General features: G+C 37.3%; 2 protein-coding genes across 3 annotated transcripts in view; one reads left to right on the top strand and one right to left on the bottom strand.

Moving 5' to 3' along the window:
• The window catches only part of appl2 (adaptor protein, phosphotyrosine interaction, PH domain and leucine zipper containing 2), a 23,058-nt gene extending 6,009 nt beyond the window's left edge, over positions 1–17,049 (top strand). The window contains exons 6-21 of the mRNA XM_034879699.1: positions 219–260; positions 349–407; positions 1,034–1,180; positions 1,654–1,736; positions 2,116–2,268; positions 3,506–3,694; positions 3,797–3,839; positions 4,121–4,177; positions 5,530–5,624; positions 6,741–6,896; positions 7,098–7,150; positions 7,327–7,501; positions 8,936–8,972; positions 9,616–9,771; positions 14,197–14,244; positions 15,082–17,049. Coding sequence (XP_034735590.1) covers positions 219–260; positions 349–407; positions 1,034–1,180; positions 1,654–1,736; positions 2,116–2,268; positions 3,506–3,694; positions 3,797–3,839; positions 4,121–4,177; positions 5,530–5,624; positions 6,741–6,896; positions 7,098–7,150; positions 7,327–7,501; positions 8,936–8,972; positions 9,616–9,771; positions 14,197–14,244; positions 15,082–15,210 — 1,622 coding nt within the window. The 3' untranslated portion in view covers positions 15,211–17,049. The remainder of the gene's footprint in view (positions 1–218; positions 261–348; positions 408–1,033; positions 1,181–1,653; positions 1,737–2,115; positions 2,269–3,505; positions 3,695–3,796; positions 3,840–4,120; positions 4,178–5,529; positions 5,625–6,740; positions 6,897–7,097; positions 7,151–7,326; positions 7,502–8,935; positions 8,973–9,615; positions 9,772–14,196; positions 14,245–15,081) is intronic.
• Positions 17,050–17,541: 492 nt separating this feature from the next.
• tubgcp6 (tubulin, gamma complex associated protein 6) overlaps positions 17,542–23,005 on the bottom strand; it is a 25,515-nt gene continuing 20,051 nt past the window's right edge. For both annotated transcript variants that reach the window (XM_034879637.1, XM_034879636.1), the window contains 5 exons: positions 21,820–22,014; positions 21,103–21,235; positions 20,323–20,536; positions 19,024–19,217; positions 17,542–18,040 (listed from right to left, as the gene is read on the bottom strand). In XM_034879637.1, the coding sequence (XP_034735528.1) occupies positions 17,949–18,040; positions 19,024–19,217; positions 20,323–20,536; positions 21,103–21,235; positions 21,820–22,014 (828 nt within the window). In that variant the 3' untranslated portion in view covers positions 17,542–17,948. The remainder of the gene's footprint in view (positions 18,041–19,023; positions 19,218–20,322; positions 20,537–21,102; positions 21,236–21,819; positions 22,015–23,005) is intronic.

Here is a 23,005-nt window from a genome sequence, read left to right on the forward strand (position 1 = left end):
CCAGTCGCGGGCCGGATCAAACGGCTAGGCGGGCCGCATTCGGCCCGCGGGCCGCCAGTTGATGATCACTGATCTACAGGATTCCGTTTGTACAACCTATCTGTCAATCAACAGCTTGAGTCATCTACTTCAAGCCATAGTGTTTTTTTTTTTTTTTTTAAAGATGTGGCTCTCATGTAGATATTCTGTCAACAATTACTATACAATAAATGTTTCAGAGATAAGCACACTGAAGGAAATCTTTGGCTTCGCCACTGATGGTAAGTACGAATTCTATCCTATTTAAGAAAACAATTACAGTTTGCAATTACTATCGGATCCTCATGTCCTTTCTCTCCTTTTCTGCAGAGCACGAGGCAGCTATGGTCAAATACAGCCGATTGCCCAAGAAGAAGGAGAATGAGAAGGTAGAGTTACTGCGAGGTCCTTACTTGGCTTCACTCACTAAGCTTTTTCTCATTGATCACAGACTGTTAAATGCCTTATAGTGAAGTAATACTCTGGTTAGTCAGTGGGGGGTGTTTTTAATAACCATTTAAAATACAAAAAGACTTGACGCACTTTTGACCTTTTTGATCAATTAAAGTCCCACTCATGTTTGCAGTGAAAACCTTTGGTTCCATTTATTTCCATGAGATCTTAATTGGGTTTCCAGACAAATCCCTGCTTGTATGTATGCCTGTGTAGTGTTGTGGTGTTTGTGTGTTTGTGTGTGGTCAAAAACGGTATGTGCTTGCACACAATGAACCAAAGATTGGTTACTATTTATACCAAGGGCACTAATTGGCTCTTACAAACACCATGCAATATAATGACTGCATATATAATATTTCTCTATTTGTTCCTATTGAATGTGTTTTAATTGTAATCTTTGATGTACAAGATAATGCAACTCTGTTGCCAATTTGTATGTTTGAGAGAGTTGGACAACTGTTTACATATGTATGAGTGTGTGTGCAGAGCTTGATAGTGAGTTAATTTTGGGCATGATTATACATTTAAATATTTGCAAAACCCACTCCTGTCTGGACAGCTGAAGTCAGACTTGGTGAAGGAGGTCGCCTACACTAGACGGAAGCAGCACCAGGCATCACTGCAGTATTACTGCGCCCTCAACGCCCTGCAGTATCGCAAGAGAGTGGCTATGCTTGAACCTATGCTGGGCTACACACAGGCACAGGTACTGAGCAGCCCCACAAACTGGGCCAGACTACACTAGTGGTCAATTCATTTATCAGTCTATTAACAGAACATACGTACATACAAAATTTTGCAAAAATGCCAAACATTCCCTGGTTCCATTTGTAAAAATGGAAATATTTGATTCTTTTCTTTTTCATATATGATAGCAAACTACCGATAAATGTATTTGGGTTTTGGACTGTTTGCCAAATAAAAGAAGCTATTTGAATACATCACCTTGGGCTATGATATAATTATGACAAGTATTTTTTACCTATTACTGACAGTTTACAGACAAAACAATTAATGAAGGAGATAAAGATAATGAAAATAATCAGTCCTTTCATCCATATGTGTGAGCAAGGGATTATTATCTGTTTTAAGAAATGTCTGTTACATAAAAGTGCAACTGTACATGAACAACATATTAAATGCAATACTAATTGCTTATTATTATGTCTAATCTCTCAGATCAGCTTCTTCAAGAAAGGCATTGAGCTGGTCTCAAAGAAGATGGAGAACTTTCTCTCTTCTGTGTCCAACATGACTCAAAAGTAAAGACTATTATCAACATTCATTTTCATGTATACAGTACATTTGATGAACCGAACTCTAGCTTTGGTATTAACAATATAAAGTAACATGGTTTGTTTGTTGACCCAAAAAGGAATTGCAATACTGTGATGTTCTACAACACACTCATTTCCATATTTTGGTTAGCCCTTTTCATACAATGCAATTGTGTTTTTATAGAATAATACTTAATAATCATAATAATAATAATCATAATAATAAATAATAAATGTTCCTCCGTATCTGAAACTTCTGTATTTATGATGCACAATTTGTAAAAAAATTAGAAAATAAAAATATGTATGTATATATTCTGACTGTCAGTTTGAATGGCTTAAACCATTTTTTTTCCCTGTCTAGTATCCAGGCCCAGTTGGACACGGAGGCGGAGGCCATGCGAGCGTCCCAGAGGGAGCTTCTGTCTGTGGAGGACACTGTCTACACGCTAGATAAGGACACAGAGCCTGTCAATCGCACACTTATCCAGAAGGCTGGCTATCTCAACATTAGGAAGTACGATTACTTGCACTCATTATGGCCCTATCTTAAATCTAAGGGCACTTATTTCACTCAGCGTTCTTTGATAGTCGCTGTTAAGACGTGTCTTGGGCAAAAAAGCGGAGGATCACGCTTTGAATCTGTTCTCATTTACATATGTCACACTTTAATGATTTCTTGTGCAAATAGATGGTGCAATCAAGTGGTTGCATTAAGTCATCAATCTCTAAATAACCAAACATGAAAAAGAATACATTTTTGCTTCACCTAAAACTTAAAGTTTTTCAAAATGAGCATGAACACAGTAAACAATAAGTCAGTCCCAGCAGACAAGGTGGGTCTGGTAACATGTTGACAGTGTGCGCTGTCAGCTCATTGCAGAGTGGATGTATGAGAAGGGAAACTTCCTTAATGGCTTTAGGGGGGAGAACTGCAGCATAGCCTGCAATGTGATTAAGTGAAATGTCAGAGCTGTCAAACTCTCTCTTGCTCATATACATCCAAAGTATTTGACAAATATCTGTGACACCAGAGAAAAGGTTTCCACAGAATGCCATTCTGTTTAATGACACACACCACCAGCAGCCTTAACGCTTGTCAAATGCTGAGTCCAGAATCATTTGCTATTTCGAATGGTTTCTCAATATTAAGGGTCTGAGTCACCCACGGAAGCATAAGCCATTCACTATATAAATCAAAATTATTATATCTGGGAATATTTTTCAAACTGACTGAACAAGAGGAAGCATAACAGATGAGCAATTTATTTGAGTCATAGATGTGTTTGATTCTTTTGAAACTTAGTGAGTCAAAGTTAAATTACATTGTATTTTAATGTTTTGTTGATATGCCCAGTAACTAATAGCCACAAATTCAACAAGGGACTACAGGGCCAGGGATTGACCCACCGGCATTCCGATTGGTAGACAACCGCTCTACCACTTGAGCCACAGCCGCCCACAAAGTGGTTAATGTGCTTGTTTATTATAGTAATAATATCCTTTATAAAAGTTGTACAAGGAGGACATAAACGATACTTCTTGCATATATTAATTTTGAACTAATTTGTAAGCCAGATGTGAGCTAGGAATTTCCATCACATCCTGCCTTAGATCCTTGACATTCTTAACGGTACTCTGTATGTAGCCCCCGTCTCTCATTAGACTTTCCATTAAGTCACCATTGGGTTTTCCAAAATCTCAGGTGCTCACCTTACTCAACTCGTTCTGCCCCTTCTTTTCTGTTAATCCAGTAAAACAGGCCTAGTGACCACAGCCTGGGACCGACTGTACTTCTTCACCCAGGGAGGGAACCTCATGTGCCAGCCACGTGGGGCGGTGGCGGGGGGCATGGTGTTGGACCTGGACAACAGTTCCGTCATGGCTGTGGAGTGTGAAGACAGACGCTACTGTTTTCAGATAACCTCCCCCTCAGGCAAAACGTATGTACACTTTTTTACATATCCAACAATGACAATAACGCACAAACACAAGATATTGGATGCATTTTATTTAATTCTCTCCATTGTCATTAATGCCTGCAGGTCAATGATTTTACAAGCAGAGAGCAAAAGGGAATATGAAGAAGTAAGTTTAAAACAGGCCGCTCAAACAGCTGTGTTTGCTCTTACTTAATGTTTTACATTTCCATCCCAAAGACATCAGCTGGTACAGTCCAAGTATCAGGCATATACTGTAACAATGTAGGAGCTGTCTAGACTTATTTGTGTGGTTTTGTGCTTGGATGCATCTGACTGGCCTGTCCCAGCTGGTATCAGTCGATTCATTTCAGGCGGCTCATGTCTGAGCTAGAGGATGTCCTAATGTGGAAAATCTGTGCTTATTTTTTATTTATTTTTTTTACTCAGTGGATTTGCACTGTGAACAACATCTCCAGACAGATCTACCTGACTGACAACCCAGAGGTAATGTACACTCACCCACAGTTGTATACCCACACAGCAAGTTCAAAAAGACACCAAACTAATCCTAATAGTTTAAGGAATTCTAGCTCTAAATCATAAAGACCATTACCCACATTATTGCGATTTGTCAGGCAGACTGTGAGAGTTATGTATTTACTGTTCAACTACTTAACTCAATAACACATATGAAGGTATTAAGAAGTAATGTGACATAGACAGCCCCCCAACCACCCCCCACCCTCTTTGAAGTGTTTTACAGCTGTTTTTGCCTTGAATGCTTTTCAGTCCAGGAATCCTGCAAGTTTATTTTATTCCTTGGAGACAAACCGACTATCACTGTGTCTAAAATAAATCTGTCTTTCACGTATTTATTTTCCCTATACAATCATCAGTTGGTAGTTAGTAATAATTAGGGATTTCAGATCCAAACCATCATGTTGTGTTACCACTGACAAGAGTAATGTTGCGTAACTGTAAATCACATGCTTGTCATCCCAGGATTTATAGCGAATAGTTGTGTATCTGTAGTACATACTATTGAAACTACTGTATATTTCCTGTTTTATCACGTAAACTTTTGATGGTGCTGCATGTAATTCTTACAACTGCTGGCAACTAAGTATAGTGCAGCAGCAAATAAGAATAATTGAAGCTTTTTAGTATATAAAGTTGTTGTAAATGTGGAAAATGTGCCCTTAGACTCCCTTTTTGTGGCTGTTTGTGCAAAACTTAATGGACTGGCCCTCTTTTGGATATGAAAAATACACAGTTAGTGCTCTGTATTGTTTTGTCACTTCATATTATAATTTCTTCTCTTTGTGACTTGTGGTTTTTGATTTATGGAAAACTAATCTAGCCTTCTTGTTCTTGCTCTAATTAGATTAAAACAACACAATGTTTTGATTTACAACATCCTCTATCATAATTTTTTTTAATTTTGATATATATTATGACATGCCTATAAAAACTATCAAAGTTGTAATTACTTGATGTATGTACCAAAATGATTATTCTTTTCCTCAAATCCCAAACTTTGTGATATGTGCCTGCGTCCAAATATTTAAAAAAACAAACAAAAAACTCATAAGTCATTAAAAAACCCAGCTATTTTTAAAGGGCTATTGCAGGTTATTGGTGAATGGATCCTGCTCTTTGTACACAGAACAAATATGTGGTTATGAAAATAAAGAGAATTGGTGAGAAAGATAAGATGAAAGGTTCAAACTTGGTGACGTTTTTAAATATTGTTGTTGTTTTTATTTACACACTATTATACACCGTTCTGGTTTTACTTTATAAATGACTGACGTGCTGATACAAGATGCTGCAATGTCTCTGTTTCTTGTTGTTAGGCCGTGGCCATCCGACTGAACCAGACCGCCATCCAGGCAGTCACCCCCATCACCAGCTTTGAGAAGAGACCAGAGGGCTCACCCAACCCTGACAGGTCTGACATGCTGCTTGTCGTAACACAACATACGATTAAATGCTTCTGCAGTGGCAGGTCATATGACTTTGAGAACTGAGAATTATGTTGCACACTGTTTTGATTTGTATGCAACATGTTTTGCATTGTTTTGGTTTTAGCTCTTTATGTCAGTATGCATGTTCATTTTTTGTGTCTGCGCAACACTGTAAATATGACACCTTCTTTCACATGCATGAAATGATGAAGGAACAGAATTCTAACTTCTGATTACCGAGAATTGTGATCATTAAACTGAAAATACAGTCTGCATTTTGTCTCTTTTCTTAAATCTTACAGTTTGTGATAAATAGTCACTTGTCTGTTCACTAAACTGCTTTTCTGAACAATGAAGATGTTGAACATTACTGCTCATTTTGAAAATGTTCCTATTAAACTTTAGCAAGGAAAACTAGGCATGTCTGCTCTGTCAAGCTTTGAATTTCTCAGCATGTTGAAGTTCTTCGCATGGGGCTCTAATTATCATGTAGTATAGTTTGGATAGTGGTTTCTTTTTTTTCCTAAAACAAAAACATGAGCAAAAGTTAATAGATTAAAAGGCTTGTTTGTTTCCTCCAGGGTAAGATGCAAGTTTGCATGCCCAGCTAACTAACTTACCAGCACACGTGGAAAATTAACCCATTGTTACTTTAAAGGCCCATGACCAGTTCATACCAGATTATTTTGTAGGGTCACATATAACATGTCTAAATGCATACTGAAAGCATTATTGATCGCTGTTATTGTTCCTTTATCCATACTGGCTGTAAAGGGACCCTTCCTTATGGAAGTCAAATGGAATTGAGAGACAAAATCTACAGTCCAGCCTCTATGCAGAAATGCACTCTAAAATGTTCATCATAAAAGTTCCTCAACAGAACGATAGATTATATCTATCACTTACATTGGAAATGGATCTTAAAGCCAGTGTGAACAGGAGAAACTATAAACTTTGTTTGTTTACATACGAGCAGGTGAGTATTGTGTTAAGACTTGTAACACATGTGGACCAGTCTTAAGTTGAGTAGTGGATGTTTTGGGGTTTACTTTGTTAATTTCTTTTAACTCATCTTCATTACGTCTGTCTCATTCTTGCAGAGCGAAGCCAGGAGGTGTGCATGCTGCCAGTGGTGGTTCCCAGACCACGGGGGCTGCTCCGGAACCAGAAGACCTGATAGCCCCTGGGACACCCATTCAGTTTGACATCATGCTGCCGGCCTCCGAATTTCAAGACCAGAACAGGACTGGAGGGAGGTGAGAAAACAACTTGTGTTGGTGCATGTTTGTGCAAGACAGGCAGGGACGACTACTACTGGTGGGTGATGTTACTAATTTCTGAAAAGCTGGCCTCATAGTGGTTATTACACAATTTACAGGAAGCTAAATGCTTCTAAATGGCTCAATGCAGGTGTTTAATTGTTTTTTCTACTGGTGTGTGTGCTTCCTTCTTGGCAGACGCACAAATCCATTTGGAGAAACAGACGACGACTGTTCAACAGACTGTGACGGTAACCATTTTCCTCTTTTTTTTTTTGTATATATGAACTTAATGATCAACTTTCTATCTTTGAATTCAGCCTAACTTGTGTGTGTTGTGTCCCTGGAGTTTACCCTCCTACATATTTTACTTGAGTGTTAAACCTGCTAAAATGTTTGTGTGTTGGGGATTTGTATATTTCTGCAGACTCCCTCCTGCAGCAAGTATTCGCGGTGCGCTTCCAGGGCTCGATGGCGGTGCGTTGTGGCAACAATCAGGACGTGATCTATGAGGCCATGAGGCAGGTGCTGGCTGCCCGAGCCATACACAACATCTTCAGGACCACCGAGTCCCACCTCATGGTCACCAGCAGTAGCCTCAGGTAGAATTTATCTAATATTTATGAACTGTTACATGATCACCTCAGACAGGAAAACGCAAACTGATTGGATCTTAGCATGTAGAGAGGCCCAAATAAATGCTTCCGTTATGGCGCTTACCCGCTGCTAGTACCAGCTCGACTCTACTTGGCTCGACTCGCCTCGGTCCCGGTGCCCCGTCTTCCATTTTTCATTGCAGATTTAGTGCCGCCTCATGCCTGAGGAAAGCCTGGCTGGTTGTTATAGCGATGCCGCAGGAAACTGCCGTGACCTAACGCAACACACACAAAACGTTGTAGGTGTTTTGGACTCTCGGCATGTGGCTGTTGCCACAGCCAGAAGAAATATTTTGTTTCAAAAGAAGCTGGAGGCAGCAAAAGAAATTTTATTTCTTTTAATTTATTTAAAAATAGCGGATTTGTTCATCACACCCCCAGCTGTAGCTGGCAATGATGACGCAGTGATTAGTGACGATTCTCTCTGACCAATCAGTAGTCTGCAGGTTTTCACGTCACATTTTGGTATCGTCTCAGCTCCCTTGGAACCTCGACGGAGGTGATACTAAAAAAAAAAAGTACCTGTTAGCAAGTACCAGGGACTTTTTTCTTAATGGAAAACCAAAAAAGGCGAGTAGAGTCGATGCGAGTTGAGGAGGTACCATGTAATGGAAAAGCGCCATTATATTTTCTAGTCAGTGGAGAAACCGTTCTCCTATTATATTCTTATAATCTTCCAATGGTTTAACATTGTCTGCCTCACAATCTTTCTCTTATCAGTTAAAAAAGGTATTTTATTTTGGATCAAATCTGTCTTTATAATAACTACATTAAAACTTTGTGATATTCAATTCAAGTCAATTCAATTAAACTTTATTGTCCGTATGGGGAAACTTTTCTTGCACTCCAGCGCTAGATCTAGACCAGCTATGTAGTCCTGAAATACTGTAGTCTCCCAAACTGTACAACACAACAAAAAACATTATCTTTAAAACATTTCTTACTACAACTGTTTTATTTACAGTATTACGGTTTATCTAACTTTGTCTAGTTGTATGTCTTTGTGCACAAGAAATGGTATTGTGAAAGTCTGACCTATATAAAGTTGTCTAGATAACTGATTGTGCACGTTTGCTTGACTGTGTGCAGGTCTTGTCATGACCAGCGAGCATCAGTGGAAAAGTTTTTAAAAATCTTCTGGAGCCTAACCGAACATAAATATCTGCGACAAACGACTCTTTTGTACGCCACTCGGCTTTCCAACAAAAACATGTTTTTGGATAACCCATGATCAATTTTCACAGGTTTCGCCTTGTGTTAGCATTGTTCAAGCTGAAGACTACAGGCAACAAAACAAACAGATGTTAAATATAAAGACAAGGCTGTATTGCTGCGTTTTTTCACATTCTTGTAAGCATCTCTATTTTGTTTTCACGATAGGTTGATTGACCCTCAAACTCAAGTTACAAGAATATGCGTAAGTACAGCATGACAGAACGTTCTCTCTTTTTTATTAAGTGGTTAAAGGGGCTGTACTCTACATTCAGAACATTAAAGGGTGCAGTTAAGCTCTTATGTTTACAAGCCCATGCTTAAGTTGACTATAAAGAGGAATACAAAAATCATGTTTTGGAAATTTATCATAGTGCCTTAATTACAAAATTGGGTTAAATCCAACCCTTATGGACACCAACTTTCTTTGTGAATGAATAATGTATTGTAAATAAATAAATGTTCTTCCTTAAAATAGAGGGGTATAAGTATACACATCCCTATGTTAAATTCCCATAGAGGCAGGCAGATTTTTATTATGAAAGGCCAGTTATTACATGGATCCAGGATACTATGCATCCTGATAAAGTTCCCTTGGCCTTTGGAATTAAAATAGCCCCATATCATCACATAACCTTCACCATACATAGAGATTGGCATGGGATACTTTCCATAAAATCATCTCTCAATGCAAATCAAATCGGCTACTAGTCTAACTGAAATAAAACCATGCCAATCTCTAGGTATGGTGAAGGGTACGTAATGATATGGGGTTACTTTAATTCCTAATCTTACAACTCATACCACATTTAAAAAAATGTTTATTGTCTACACTCCTCATTTCTCAGTTCCAGCTTGGAGAAGTGTGTCAGTTTGCAGCACACCAAGAGAACGGGAGGCTGATGGGGTTCGTGGTTGAGGGCAGAGACTGGAGTGACGGAGATGAGGAGGGAGAGCCCTCGTTTAGCGCCTTCATCTTTGAGAGCAACACAGAGGGCGAGAAGGTTGATACAGCACTGACATTGCACAAATAATACTCAAAAAAATAGAAAGTTGATGAACAATTAAAGCACCCATATTAAGGTCATTTTCAGGTTCAGAATGGTATTTTTAGGTTTTACCAGAATAGGTTTACATGGTTTTATTTTCCTAAACACCATATTTTTGTTGTACTGCACATTGCTGCAGAGTCTCTCTTCACCCTGTGTGTTTAGGTCTCTGTTTCAGCTACAGAGTGAGACATCCCACTTGTTTTAGCTACACAGTGAGACATCTCACTTCTATACTATACTTTGTTGGGACATGCACAGGAGCTAGGTAAGATCACATCAGCTAGAACTCTTTCTCCAATTTTGGTCAGTACAAGGCAGGAGTATCTGGGAGATTTCTTCTAAACGAGTACACAGAACAGGGACATGTAGTGGTTCTTTTGTAGATTATGGCGAACTAGTGTGTGTTGTAGCAGTGTTTTGCCATTAAGAACGAGCTAGCATGCTAGTGCTAGCATGCTACAGTATAATGTAGAAAGCCATGCCGATTTTGAACAGCTCACCTGCAGACTGAAGGCAGAGGACATTCAGAAACATGTATCTCACTCAGTAAAGCATGGAGAGTTTTCTTTCCAAGTTGTGTGTGGAAGCCCCAGCGATACAAAATAAGACCCCAAATTCCCCCCCAAAAAATTCATAATATGGGCACTTTAAGGCTCTTAAAAAAGAATAAAAAGTCTTAAATGCTATTTTCCAAGTTCAACATGTATATTTGTCCATATAAGTTTGTTAAACTTTGCATGAATTTAATCATTGCAGAGGTGCGTAGGGTGATTCCGTGCACTTAATTTATAGAATCCGACTGGATTTTACGCCATCTGAAAAGGACAACCGCTCACTGACCTACTGACTGACTGCTGCTCGAAACGTTATGCAAAGGTCCTTTTTTGACTTTTTGTGACTGTTTTGCCATACTGCTATGACTTTTTCATGACTTTGATAACATACTACACTATTACTTTTTGTGACTTTTTATAATGTTCTTATGACTTGTCAAAAAAGTAATAATATTATTAATATTATACTTTGACTTTTGACTTACTGTACTATGACATTTTATGACCGTTTTTACATACTATACTATGATTTTATTTTACTTGTTTGACATACAATACTCTGATTTTTTGTAACTTTTTAATGACATACTATATGCTAACTTTTCTATGACATACTACACTAGGACTTTTAAAACTTTTTTTTAATTACTTTTAACACAAACTACAATTACTTTTTTGTGACTTTTTAATAATTTTTATAACATACTATACTATGACTTTTTTTTTTACTTTTTGATGACTTTTTAAAAGAAATATGATTTTTGGGACATACTATACTATGCCTTCTTTATGACACACTAACTATGACTTTTTATGACATACTTTACTAGGATTTTTTTCATGACTTTTATGTATATGACATACTATACTATGACTTTTTATGACACACTTAACTAGGATTTTCTAATGACTTTTATATATATATTAAATACTATACTCTGACCTTTTTATGACTTTTTCCACACATTATACTACGACATTTTTACGTTTTTGTGAATTTTTAATGACTTGTTATGACATACTATACTGTGACTTTCTGTGACATTTTATGAGATACTTTACAAGGACTTTTCTTACATACTATACTATGACTTCTTTTACATAATATACTACAAATGTTTTTATAATATACTATGCTATGACTATGACTGTATAACACACTATAATATGCCTTTTTTTCTACATAATATACTATGTCTTTTATGACATACTGTGCTATGACTCTTTATGACCGTTTTTACATACTAAACTATGATTTTATTTTACTTGTTTGACATACTATACTATGATTTTTTTGTGACTTTTTTATGATTTTATATATTAATTTTTATGATTTTATATTTTCTATGACGTACAACACTTGGACTTTTTTTTATACTTTTTTTATGACTTTTACCACAAACTACAATTACTTTTTTTGTGACTTTTTAATGATTTTTATGACATACTATACTAAGACTTTTTTTAAAAAGTTTATCATGACTTTTTATAACATACTATTATTTTTGGGACATACTATACTATGGCTTCTTTATGACGCACTATATTTATACTTTTTATGACGTTTTATGACATACTTTACTAGGATTTTTTAATGAATTTTATATATATGACATACTATACTATGATGTTTTTATGACTTATGACTTTTTCCACATACTATACTATGACATTTTTATGAATTTTTGTTTTGCTTTTTTGTGACTTTTTAATGGCATAATTTACTATGACTTTTTATGACATACTATATTGTGACTTTCTTATGACTTTTTTATGACATACTATACAGTACTTTTTTATATATATTTAATAATATATATTTTACATATATATATATATACATACATATATATATATATATATACATACATATATATATATATATATATATATATATACATACATATATATATATATATATATATATACATACATATATATATATATATATATGACATACTATACTATGACGTTTTAGGACTTTTTCCACAAACTATATTGTGACGTTTTTACGACTTTTTTATGACATACTATACTGTGACGTTTTTACGACTTTTTTATGACATAATTTACTATGACTTTTTATGACATGCTATGATTTTTTTTGGGACATACTATAACGTGACTTTTTTAAGACACACTATACTGACTTTTTAATTACTTTTTATGACACTGACTTTTTGTGACATTTTATGACTTGCATACTATACAATCATTTTTTTCATGACATACTTTACTATGACTTTTTCATGACAGGCTATACTATGACTTTTTGTGACTTTTTGTGACATACTATACTATGATTTTTTGATGACATACTATATTTTGAATTTATGACACACTAAACCAGGGCTATTCAATTACAAATTCAGTTGGGCCAGATTTTCAAACCAAGAAGGTTAGCTGGGCCAGTCATTTCAGCAGATATTTCTGACAGCAGCATGCAGCATAAGCAGTGTTGGAGGCTTGATGTGGAGAGAATCAAATTAATTTTAGCCATCACGCTGTCCATTGTCGTTTTGAGCACTCCGCTGAGTTTTGCGCATAACACCACCTGATGCACAATACAGTGTAAGGAGATCTACTGAGGTGCAACAGCGGGCCAACATGCTACTAAACCACTCACTTTCCTTGTCATGGATGGAGGACCACTGTCTTTAAAAAAAGTGGAAACTCTTCCAAAGACTATATTGCCAGTTGTGTGCTAACGGCAGTAGGCCGAGTAGCTCCTCTCTGAACCATTTGCCGTTAAAATAGTGGACATATATGCACAACTGAGCAGTATCAGTTTTGTCTGTGGACTCATCTACTGCTACAGACATAGTCTCAGCTTTCTTCAGGTCTCCTAAAAGCGTTTCATCCTGCACAGCACGCTCTGCCTTGTTTACGTGTTGCTAGTTTGGAGGACCACGGGCTGGGCCACTCGGCGGTTGCTTCCGGGCCGCATGTGGCCCGCGGGCCGCCAATTGAATAGCTCTGCACTAAACTATGACTTTTTATGACATACTTTACTAGGATTCTTTATGACTGTTATGTATATGACACACTATACTTTGACCTTTTATGACTTTTCCACATGCTATACTATGATGTTTTTATGACATACTATAACTTTTTTTGGGACATACTATACTGTAATTTTTACTGTAATACTGTAAATTTTTGACACTATGACCTTTTTTACTTTTTAATTCCTTTTTATGACAGAGTTTTTGTGACATTTTATGAAATACTAAACAATCATTTTTTTCATGACATATTTTACTATGACTTTTTCATGACATACTGTACTTTATGATGACTTTTGTTATGACATACTATACTATGACTTTTTGTGACTTTTTTATGACACAATAATATGACCTTTTTGTGTCCATAACATTCTATACTGTCAATCAACATTTATTTACACAGCGCTTTACGCCAACCAGCAGGTATCCAAAGTGCTTAACATCAAGGACAAGAATAAAACAACATAATATACAATAAAAAGAAAAAAAACATAGAATGCAGTAAAATCAGAAAAGGTTAAATGAAAACAGGGGGAGAAGGAAAATGTTACACCGATACTAATGACCTACTATATCATGAAATTGTTATGAGACACTATACCAGGAGTTCTCAAAGTTGTGATGACTAAGTGCCAATTAAGAGGTCCAGGATATAATTGAGGGCCACACAGGAAAAGCACACACATAAAACAAATGTCTTCTCTATCTTACTTCCACATTTAACTACTGATTTGTCTTAAATGGTGTTCAATTTAACTTCATGATTCCTGCATATACCCTGTATATTAATTTTTTGTTGTCTTTATTCACAGATATGTTACACCATAAGCTTGGCAAAGGACATTACAGAAGCCAAGAAGGTATCATCATCATGAAAACCTAGAAAATAATTCTTGCATTCAAAGTCAAGACTCATTAGGCAGTTGGGTTTTGACAGACAAACAAGAGCAAAAGCAAAACAACACACAGTTAAACAAATGAGATATTTAACTGGAAAGGGAAAGTGTTCCCTTATAATAGGAAAGTTGACATTTCTGTTACAAAACACTGCAATAGTATGTCACTGATGCAACTTTATGTAAATCAAACAATTATCTTTGTAAACAGGCTCTATTTAAAGTAGTGAGACATGGTTCATCCTCAAATTCTGAAACAGTCATCCTGTAGATAACTTTTTTTAAAGATAACTTAAAAGTAAAAAAACCTACATTTTACTTCACCCAGAGTATTTTCATTTTATTTTGATCAGTTTTATATTTCTTTTGTCTATAAAGGTCTGTCTGCTATGTTCATTTAGGTTCTTTAGAGTTTTGCATCTGTCTTTTTATATTTATTTTTCATTTTTTGTGAAGCTCATACTATTGCATAATTTTGCACAAAATGTGCTTTAACAATGCAGTTTCATCCTATTATCTATTTAGGTTTTATAGTCTTACAACACTAAGTCACAGTAGCTTTTTCAGTGGCTGAACAACAGAAAAATTACCTCTACACGTTGGAGATATTAATGAAGATAAATAAGAACATAACCGCAGTTTACCTCCCATAACCCTAATGGCATTAAGGTGAGGTAGGTCAATTCAAAATGTATTGTCACAACTTGAGGAATTTAAAAACTATTTAGGTTGAGTAAATTCTTACTTGGCTGGATTTAGCAACTTTTGTTTTGTTTTGTTTTGTTTTGTTTTGTTTTCCAGGACCCAGAGGCCCTGGCCCAGCTGATGAAGAACATGCCTCTAACCAACGACGGCAAATTCCTGTTGCTGGAGCCTGAGACGGGCGACACGACCAATGGAGCAGATGAAGACCTGGAGTCTGAAGCCTAGCCCCAAAAGAGACCAGGGCCAATGTCCAACTTATTCCCAGGAGAGAAGGCTATCCCTGATTGAAGGTGTAATCATGACTTGCTAGCCCTTACTCTGGTACTGTAACACCCAAATTAGTGAGTGAGGTTCACTTCCACTAACCCCGGGTTACTAGATCTGCAGTTCCTTTCATGTAATGAAAGCAGAAGATGTTGGCAGGGGGTTGCCTGGACCGAAAAACTAATCTCACGGTTGCTTTTCTGTGGTCAGACTGTAGTATGGGTCTTTGGATTTGGAGTTGTTTTTACACTATTGTGGTTGGTACTTTCGTCTAAAGGGACACTATATAGGTGTCGTCGTGTTTCATTGTCTTTTAATATCCACAGCCACCTGACAAAAGGTGGTGAATCATTGGTTTTATTGTAGGTTTACATTTATTTCTAAGTTTACATAGTTTGTTTGGACAGTTTATTCCTTATTCTTTTTTGTTTTACACATTAACTTGTATGCACGGCACATATGCAACTACTTTACTTTATTTTTTCTTCATGTACAAAAAAAAGTTATTGCACTTCCAAAGTTAATATCCGTTTAATAAGTCTTTATGACTACAGAATGCACTAATTGAGACATTTGAAGGATCTACAACTTTTGAGACAAAGAAGGACTTAGTTAGGTTAAAATCACATCAGTTCTTTTTATCCTCAGAGCGGTGATTGTTGCATTGCTTATTAATACTCTGTCAGCATGTGTGTCCTGGAGCAGTGGAAAAAATTGGCATGAGTGATTAGATTAAACGTTTTTGTTCTTGCCACTATGAGGTTACACATACATGGCACCCTGACTATCTGAAGCATTCCCACTGAAATTAATTAGTCATATTTTCTTTGATTCAACACTACCTGAACAAAACAAGTCTTAACATGATCTGTATGCAAGGTCCTTGAGCATTCCAAATATTCTTCAGTAAAATTAGTACTTTGTGCTACGTTTTTTGAAAGTCTATGTAAATAAGAACCACCCGAGTGTCTATGATGTTTAATCAGTTGGCTGCATTAATAGCTTTGAGTCAATATGCTAGGACTGATGCGGTGCATGATTTAATAATGGAGTTCTCTCTCGGCCCCTTCGCTGAATATTAAAACCTCTACACTGAGTGCTGAACTCTAATACTAAAAAAATAAAAAATGATCACTGAAATGTTACATTAGCACATGTAGGCAGACCACAGCAAAGTATAATATAATCATTGAAAAGCAACGTGCTCTTTGCGTATACGTATAAACAGAACAGAAGAAAGGAAAGCAATTGATCCGTGAAGTACTGCCTTCCTCTGGATCCCAGTGCATTTTATTCCATTTCTGCCAATTTGAGCTGTACAACTAATCTGAATGGACAGTGGAAGCTTGTGATGCGCTGTTTGAATGTAACATGTGTTTGTACTGTGTAATACAGACAAGGTCAAAACCATTGACTTTGATCCTGAAAGTTAAATTTTGTTGACCAGTGCATTTGCTCTTTGTAGAGTCACATGTTAAACAAGGAAGTATGGATTTTCATTGACTGCCTGCTCTACTGGTAAAATAATGTATGATTATGTTTGATTGCTTGTAACACTACACATTGTAATCAAAGGAATAGTTTGGATGAGAAGATTGATACCACTATCTTCTAATCTAACTGTCCACCATGTCAAACCTCTCTCTGTTATAACGATTAGCCATTTCTCTTTATGATGCCTGATGCTATACAGACCATTTTCTCCATCTAATAGACTTGTAACCTCCTTCCTTGGGCGCTGGTTGACATGCTTCAATTACACAATTAATAAAACTACAGCAATGCTTAGTGCATCAGTCAGCAAAGCCTGAGATGTGTTTCTGTTTGACCTACACAAGCTGGTGCCTGGGTTGTTCCTCTGATTGATGGCTCAGTTGGTGAGAAGAGTTTCTCCAACTTTACCTTCCAGTCAAGAAACCAAATCCTCTTATTGTGGCCTGCTTTAGCGAATTATCCTTATTACAGCTGTGCTGCAAAGTCAATAGTAGATATATTGTTGCTTTGCAAGTTTATGCAGTGTCAGGAAAACTCAGGGTACTCATGGTGTAGAAAATACATTTCAGTAATACAGCAAGGACTGCATTTTCTCCACTCTTCCTCTGTCTTTTTGAAAATGGCTGAAGTTGATGGAATCCAAAACCCAAAGGCTTTACACTTAACTCGTCCTAGTTTTCTAAAGCCAATGCTAACGCAATCTTTAATAAACAAGAAATGTTTTCTTACCCATGTTAATGTGTTTCTTTACATAACAAAAGAACTATAACATTAACACAAGAAAAAAAGCGCATTTATTTAACAAAGCATTTTGCTTTTGTATTTACATGTAATTGACACTTAAAATCTACATAACTGGAGGCACACGTAAGCATGAGACATTACAGAAGGTATCAGCTTGATCCTAATTACAAACCTTGGCAGCACACCGTTTTAGCCGTCGATTAAGCACACAGATATGTAGTTTAAATCCTGCACATTGATTGCATAAATCAGTTTAATTTCAAATGCATGGCCTAATAAGAAGTAAAAGTGGGTTTTTGAAAGCATTTCAGACACTAACATTTATTGTATTAAATATTTCTGATTATCTGTCTTATAGACAGATCCAGGGGACTAAGATGCAAATAGAGCATTGGATAAGTGTAACAATTAGTTGAGTACTCACACTAAGCTCATGTACAACATACACACCAGTACACAGCTCAGGAGTCTTTGTAGTAGTTGTTGAAGTTGATGCGAAGAAGGAAATCTTCTAGATGAGGCTGGTAGCCTCTGTTTACCAGCTTGGTCACCACTGAGAGAAGAAAAAAGAAAAAGCATTTTGTAACTTGGTTTTGGAATTGTTCTATACCTTCACATACAGTTAGAACTAGTTACAGACTATATCTTTGTTTTGCTATCCGTATGCTGTGGCTCAGTTAGGATATTATCTGTGGAAATTTACAAAGGGAAGTATGTACTTAAAAGACTTACTTTGAAAGACATCCAGATACCTTAAGACAACTAAAGTCTCATTACCTTCATATATACGCTGTACGTTTGGAAGGTATGTACTGTGCATACTTAAAGTAAGTAGACTGTGTACCAATCACTTACACTGAAATAGCTTTAGGAGGTTATCTCTCAATAACAAGCATAAACAGGAAGATTAAGATTTAAGATGAGCTATTAATGCCAGCAAAACCTCAATTAAATTAAGATAACACATAGCTGCAGCAAATACAAACTACTGATTGGTCCTTAACACTAGTGATCTAATCTATCATTAGTCACACCAAGGGGGAACATCTGTGCACATACACAGTCATTCAAACAAAGCTAGGCATCGTTTATTTCAAATTACCAAAATAAAAACAAGCTGCTTTTAACCATAGTTTTATGTATTTTTTTATCGGTTACATATAATTAAGTCTTTTTAAAAGTCTAAACTATAACCTTTCATCTGGAACCAGATGCATTAGTGATCATCCTCAGCTCATGTTAATCAAAGAGGAACCTGACTTCATCTTAGACATTTCTTCTTTCTTATTTCCTCATTACAGCAAAAAGCATCTTAGGAAAACTCCTCTACTACTCCCGACTCTCCGAACCACGGACGGATGTGGCTGGATGGCTTAATTTATGCCTCACATTTACAGATTTGTCAGGCTTTACAAATCAAACTTTCTCAATCCAACAGCCCTATAACTATGTTGCAGCTTGAAATTAGAAGTCTTTTTTTATATACCATATTTCACAGTACTTGATACAAATATTTAAAACACATTCTGTGCTTACCTTTGAAAAGGAAGTGAGAGTAATACTTGAAGGTGTTGTACGACTGCTGCATGGCGATGAAGCTCGGGTGCACTGCCTCCCCCTGCTGGCTGCCCCAGGGCTGTGCGATCAGCTGGGCCCGAAACTTGAGGATCAGGCTGAAGATGCTGTGGATGATGTTCATGACCGGAGCTGCCTTCTCTGTCAGCAAACCCCTGGGGAGGCAAGAGAGTGCAAAGTTTAAGAAACACGACAAGGGACTTTACAATGACTTTTCAGACGGGCTGACACTATACACAGAGAAGTGTGATACTAACAACCTCTCCTAATGAGATTAAATCATTCATCAGGTTCAAAAGGTAGCTTCACATCCAACTGGAATTTTAATCAACTTGGAACACGGAGGTTGAATTCATTTTATATGGAATTATGGGTGCAGAGAGGGCAAATTCTACTTTCTGTGCCTGTACGGAGCCTAAAGAAATCAATTCCCTCCCCTGGATTTGTTTTTGCATTTTGTATCTTGAAACCCTGACGGTTTAAAATAGATTTCAGTAGTCTATATTAAAGCTCAAAACACTTTGCAGAATACTTTCTGTATGTGAAAGGTCTGGGGTCCCAAAAGGTTGCACACACACCTCTTTATTTACTGAAAATATTAGTTGATTTAATTAGTTTAGCAAAAGAAAAAGTCACTGTTAGAGATCACATGCCGCAAATTTCTTTTTTTTTACATTATAGTAAATTGCATATCTTTTGTGTCCGGACCTGATTATATGAGAAAACGGCTATTATGTGTTACAACAAAACACTTCCTTTTATCTCAAACCTTTGAATCTAATCTTTCATACATTTTGAAACTGTGGTTTTGAAAAAAAAATCCAATTCATTGCAGGCAGCCACACCAACAAATGCTAGCAAAAAGGGCTAAAAATATTATTTTAAGTTACGCAGAAAGGCATGTGTGCAGAGTGACTTCCTTTAGCATGCATTTTTCTAATCTACTTTGTGTACTCAGGTTAAGTGTGTTGCTGTATTTTGCAGGTGCTTATGTTATGTAGTTTATGCATTATGCAATCTTTGAGTTCACAAGGTTATCTGTGTCTGCACTCACAGTCTAAATGCTGATAAGACTGAAAGCTGTGATCACTCAAAATCCTAAAAAGTTGGAAAAAAGGTATTAAATTCAAGTTGTTCCAAAATGTCTTCTCCCAAGCAATAGATTGAGGATAAAATATATCACCTATTTTGTGCATAAAGATAACAGCAAGCATTAGATTGCAATACTGTAACTAGTACACATGCAGCTCCAGCCCTCACCTGAAGATGGCTCTGTTGAGGTAGTCTGCATGCGTGCGGTGAATGGCGTCCAGGTCGTTGGCAGTGGCCAGCTTGGCTGTGAACTCGCTCCAGGACACTTGCAGGATCTGGTTGGCGATGTATCCCTGGATCACCTTGACAAAATGCTGCATTTCATGTCTGTATAGCTGCAGCTGACGAAACTGCACCGAGCGACCTGCACCTTTCACCAGTGCTGAGGGAAACAGAAAAGGCCGTGATCAGTGTTGCAGGGACTCAAAAAAAATATTTGCTGGTTACAGATATTCAAAAGGTTTAGATCTGCCGCTTTTCTGAGTTATACCATACACTGCTGATCACTTAGAGAACATGAGTTAGTCATGAAAATAATTTGTTAGCTTTTCTATACATGTGCAGTATTCATTGTGCAGTCTTGTTAGTCTTGCTCATGGTCAAACAATGCATTATTAGTATGCTGTATTAATTAATCATCTATACGTTCTCCTGGTGATCAATAATATTGTTTTAATCGCTTAATCGAGGTTTACATCCCCTTTAATACCTTAATACTTAGTTTTTTTCCCTTCAGGGTCTCCTTTTAAGTAGTCTGGGTTCAGGCTTTCACTGATCAATACTATCCAACCCACTGAGGCACACTGTTTAACAACAGTTCCACTGCTAGGAGAATAAAACAAAGGAATGGCAGCATTCTCCTTAATTAATATTTTTTATAAACAGTTGAAGCACAATAGTAAGAATCTTAACCCTTCCTTCTGAGAGGTAAAGCTCCCACCGTCTCACCTGTTCTCTTGAGGTGGAACCAGACCTCGCGGAGGCTCCACACCATGTGTTTGAGCTGCAGCAGGAACGAGAACAGACGGTTGTACTTGTTCATGCAGCTGTCCGTGATGATGATGTTCAACGGCCAGTCCACCTGGGAGATGCCAACAAGGGGACAAAAAACAGTGCGAAAGTGTGAGAGCGAGTGAGTGTAAAAGAAAGTGAAGGAAAAAGGACCAGAACGTAGGAAGAACAGGTAAAAGAGGGAATGTCAAAAGAGGCGAGAGGAGGGGGGATGAAGTTGGGAGAGCAGAGATGTTAATAAAAGCGGTGAGAGGATTGTGATAGGAAGACAGCATGGTGAGAGATGGGGGGATGGAAGATATATGGGGAGAGAGCGAAGCAAAAACACATGAAGCAACAGATAAAGCACGAAGAGAGAGGGTGGAGATGAGAAAAAAGATACAAGATGGAGATTCAGCAGTAGAGGGAACAGTCAGGAGGGTGAAGAACACAGAACAATATGTGCAACATTAGTCACTGTGCATGTCTTCTAAATAGACTCAACTCCAGACAAGGTTCAACCATTTAAGTGTGTGATGCATTCATTTTCTACACCCAGAGCAGTTTGTCAAGACATGGCAGGTTGTCACATTCAAGCTGCCACTCATGCTGAGACAAGCGCACTCATGCAAGCGTACACTCTGTTATCCACGTCATTAAAACATACAGCCTCACCTTGTAGCGGAGCTCCAGACAGTTGAGAGAATCAGGGGCGTGTGGGTGGAAGGTCTCCGGGAGGAAGCGCAGGGCAAAGGTAAAGTTACCTGCTAAGGGGGTGTCCCCGTGCAAGCTGTACTGCAGGGCCTTACTGAGGATGGAGTTAAGGACCAGGGGGGTCAGCAGCTCGCCAGGAGTCTGGCCACTGCCCAGCTGGGTGGAGAAGACATTTGTCGAATAAATACACAAAGGTCAAACATGGATGACTACACATACCTCTTCACCTGTCTTTTCCAAAGTGCTATCAAGGCCCAAAACTGGTTGGTTTCATTCCAAACAAACACTGTGTGTAGCCGATTACAATGATAGCTCGCTTTCCAGATGATGGTTTGCCAATCAGTGAGATCAGCTAGTGAAGTGTTTGGCTGGAACAAAAAACTTCTGTCTCATGGGCCTCAAGAGACATATGTACATGAATGTTTCTGCAGAACCACACCAAGGTGTTAGCAAAGGCTGTGCTTGGTATTTCCACCAGAAAAGATGGGCTCGGAAGTAGTCAAGAAATTATTATTATTATTACATATAGTTTAAGCAGCTATAATTGATATGTTGAATGTGTCCAATTCAATTCTGAAAACTATTTGACAGAGTGAATAAGTCCCAGACCCACAACTTTACTGCTTTGGCTACTCTCAACGCTCTCAAAGCATTGTTTTAGCAAGCTGCAGGTAACTATGTCAGTAGTAAAGCTCTAAAAACTCTCAGATATTTCTGTCAGGAGTTGGTAGAGTAAATATTGGACCTACATTTGCCATGTGGCCAGAAGCCCAAATGAATGATATGTTGGTCTCTAACTGCTGGATGTGTAAACAATTTTGTTCACTTTATCAACTTAAAAGCTGATGACATGTCAATGTTGTGTTCACAACAAGCAAGGCTCTAAACAAAATATTACATATTGCCCCCTTAGGGTTTTTACGGTGAACATCTTAACAAACAGTTGCCCATTTGTTGGTGATTTTTTTGGCGCCAATGAAGAATCAATGATATAATCAGGGAGACTGAATTGTTGCATAAGACCTTTTATTCAAAAGATCTGAGTTAAATCTTCAAAGTAACTCTAATGAATTAATAAGTGACAGATTTCTATATACAGGTCGTCCACCTTTTTCTCCAAACAAACTGGGCTTGGCACTCACCCCGG

The sequence above is a fragment of the Etheostoma cragini genome, chromosome 8, assembly GCF_013103735.1.
Source record: "Etheostoma cragini isolate CJK2018 chromosome 8, CSU_Ecrag_1.0, whole genome shotgun sequence".
In the NCBI taxonomy this organism is placed as follows: Eukaryota; Metazoa; Chordata; class Actinopteri; order Perciformes; family Percidae; genus Etheostoma; species Etheostoma cragini.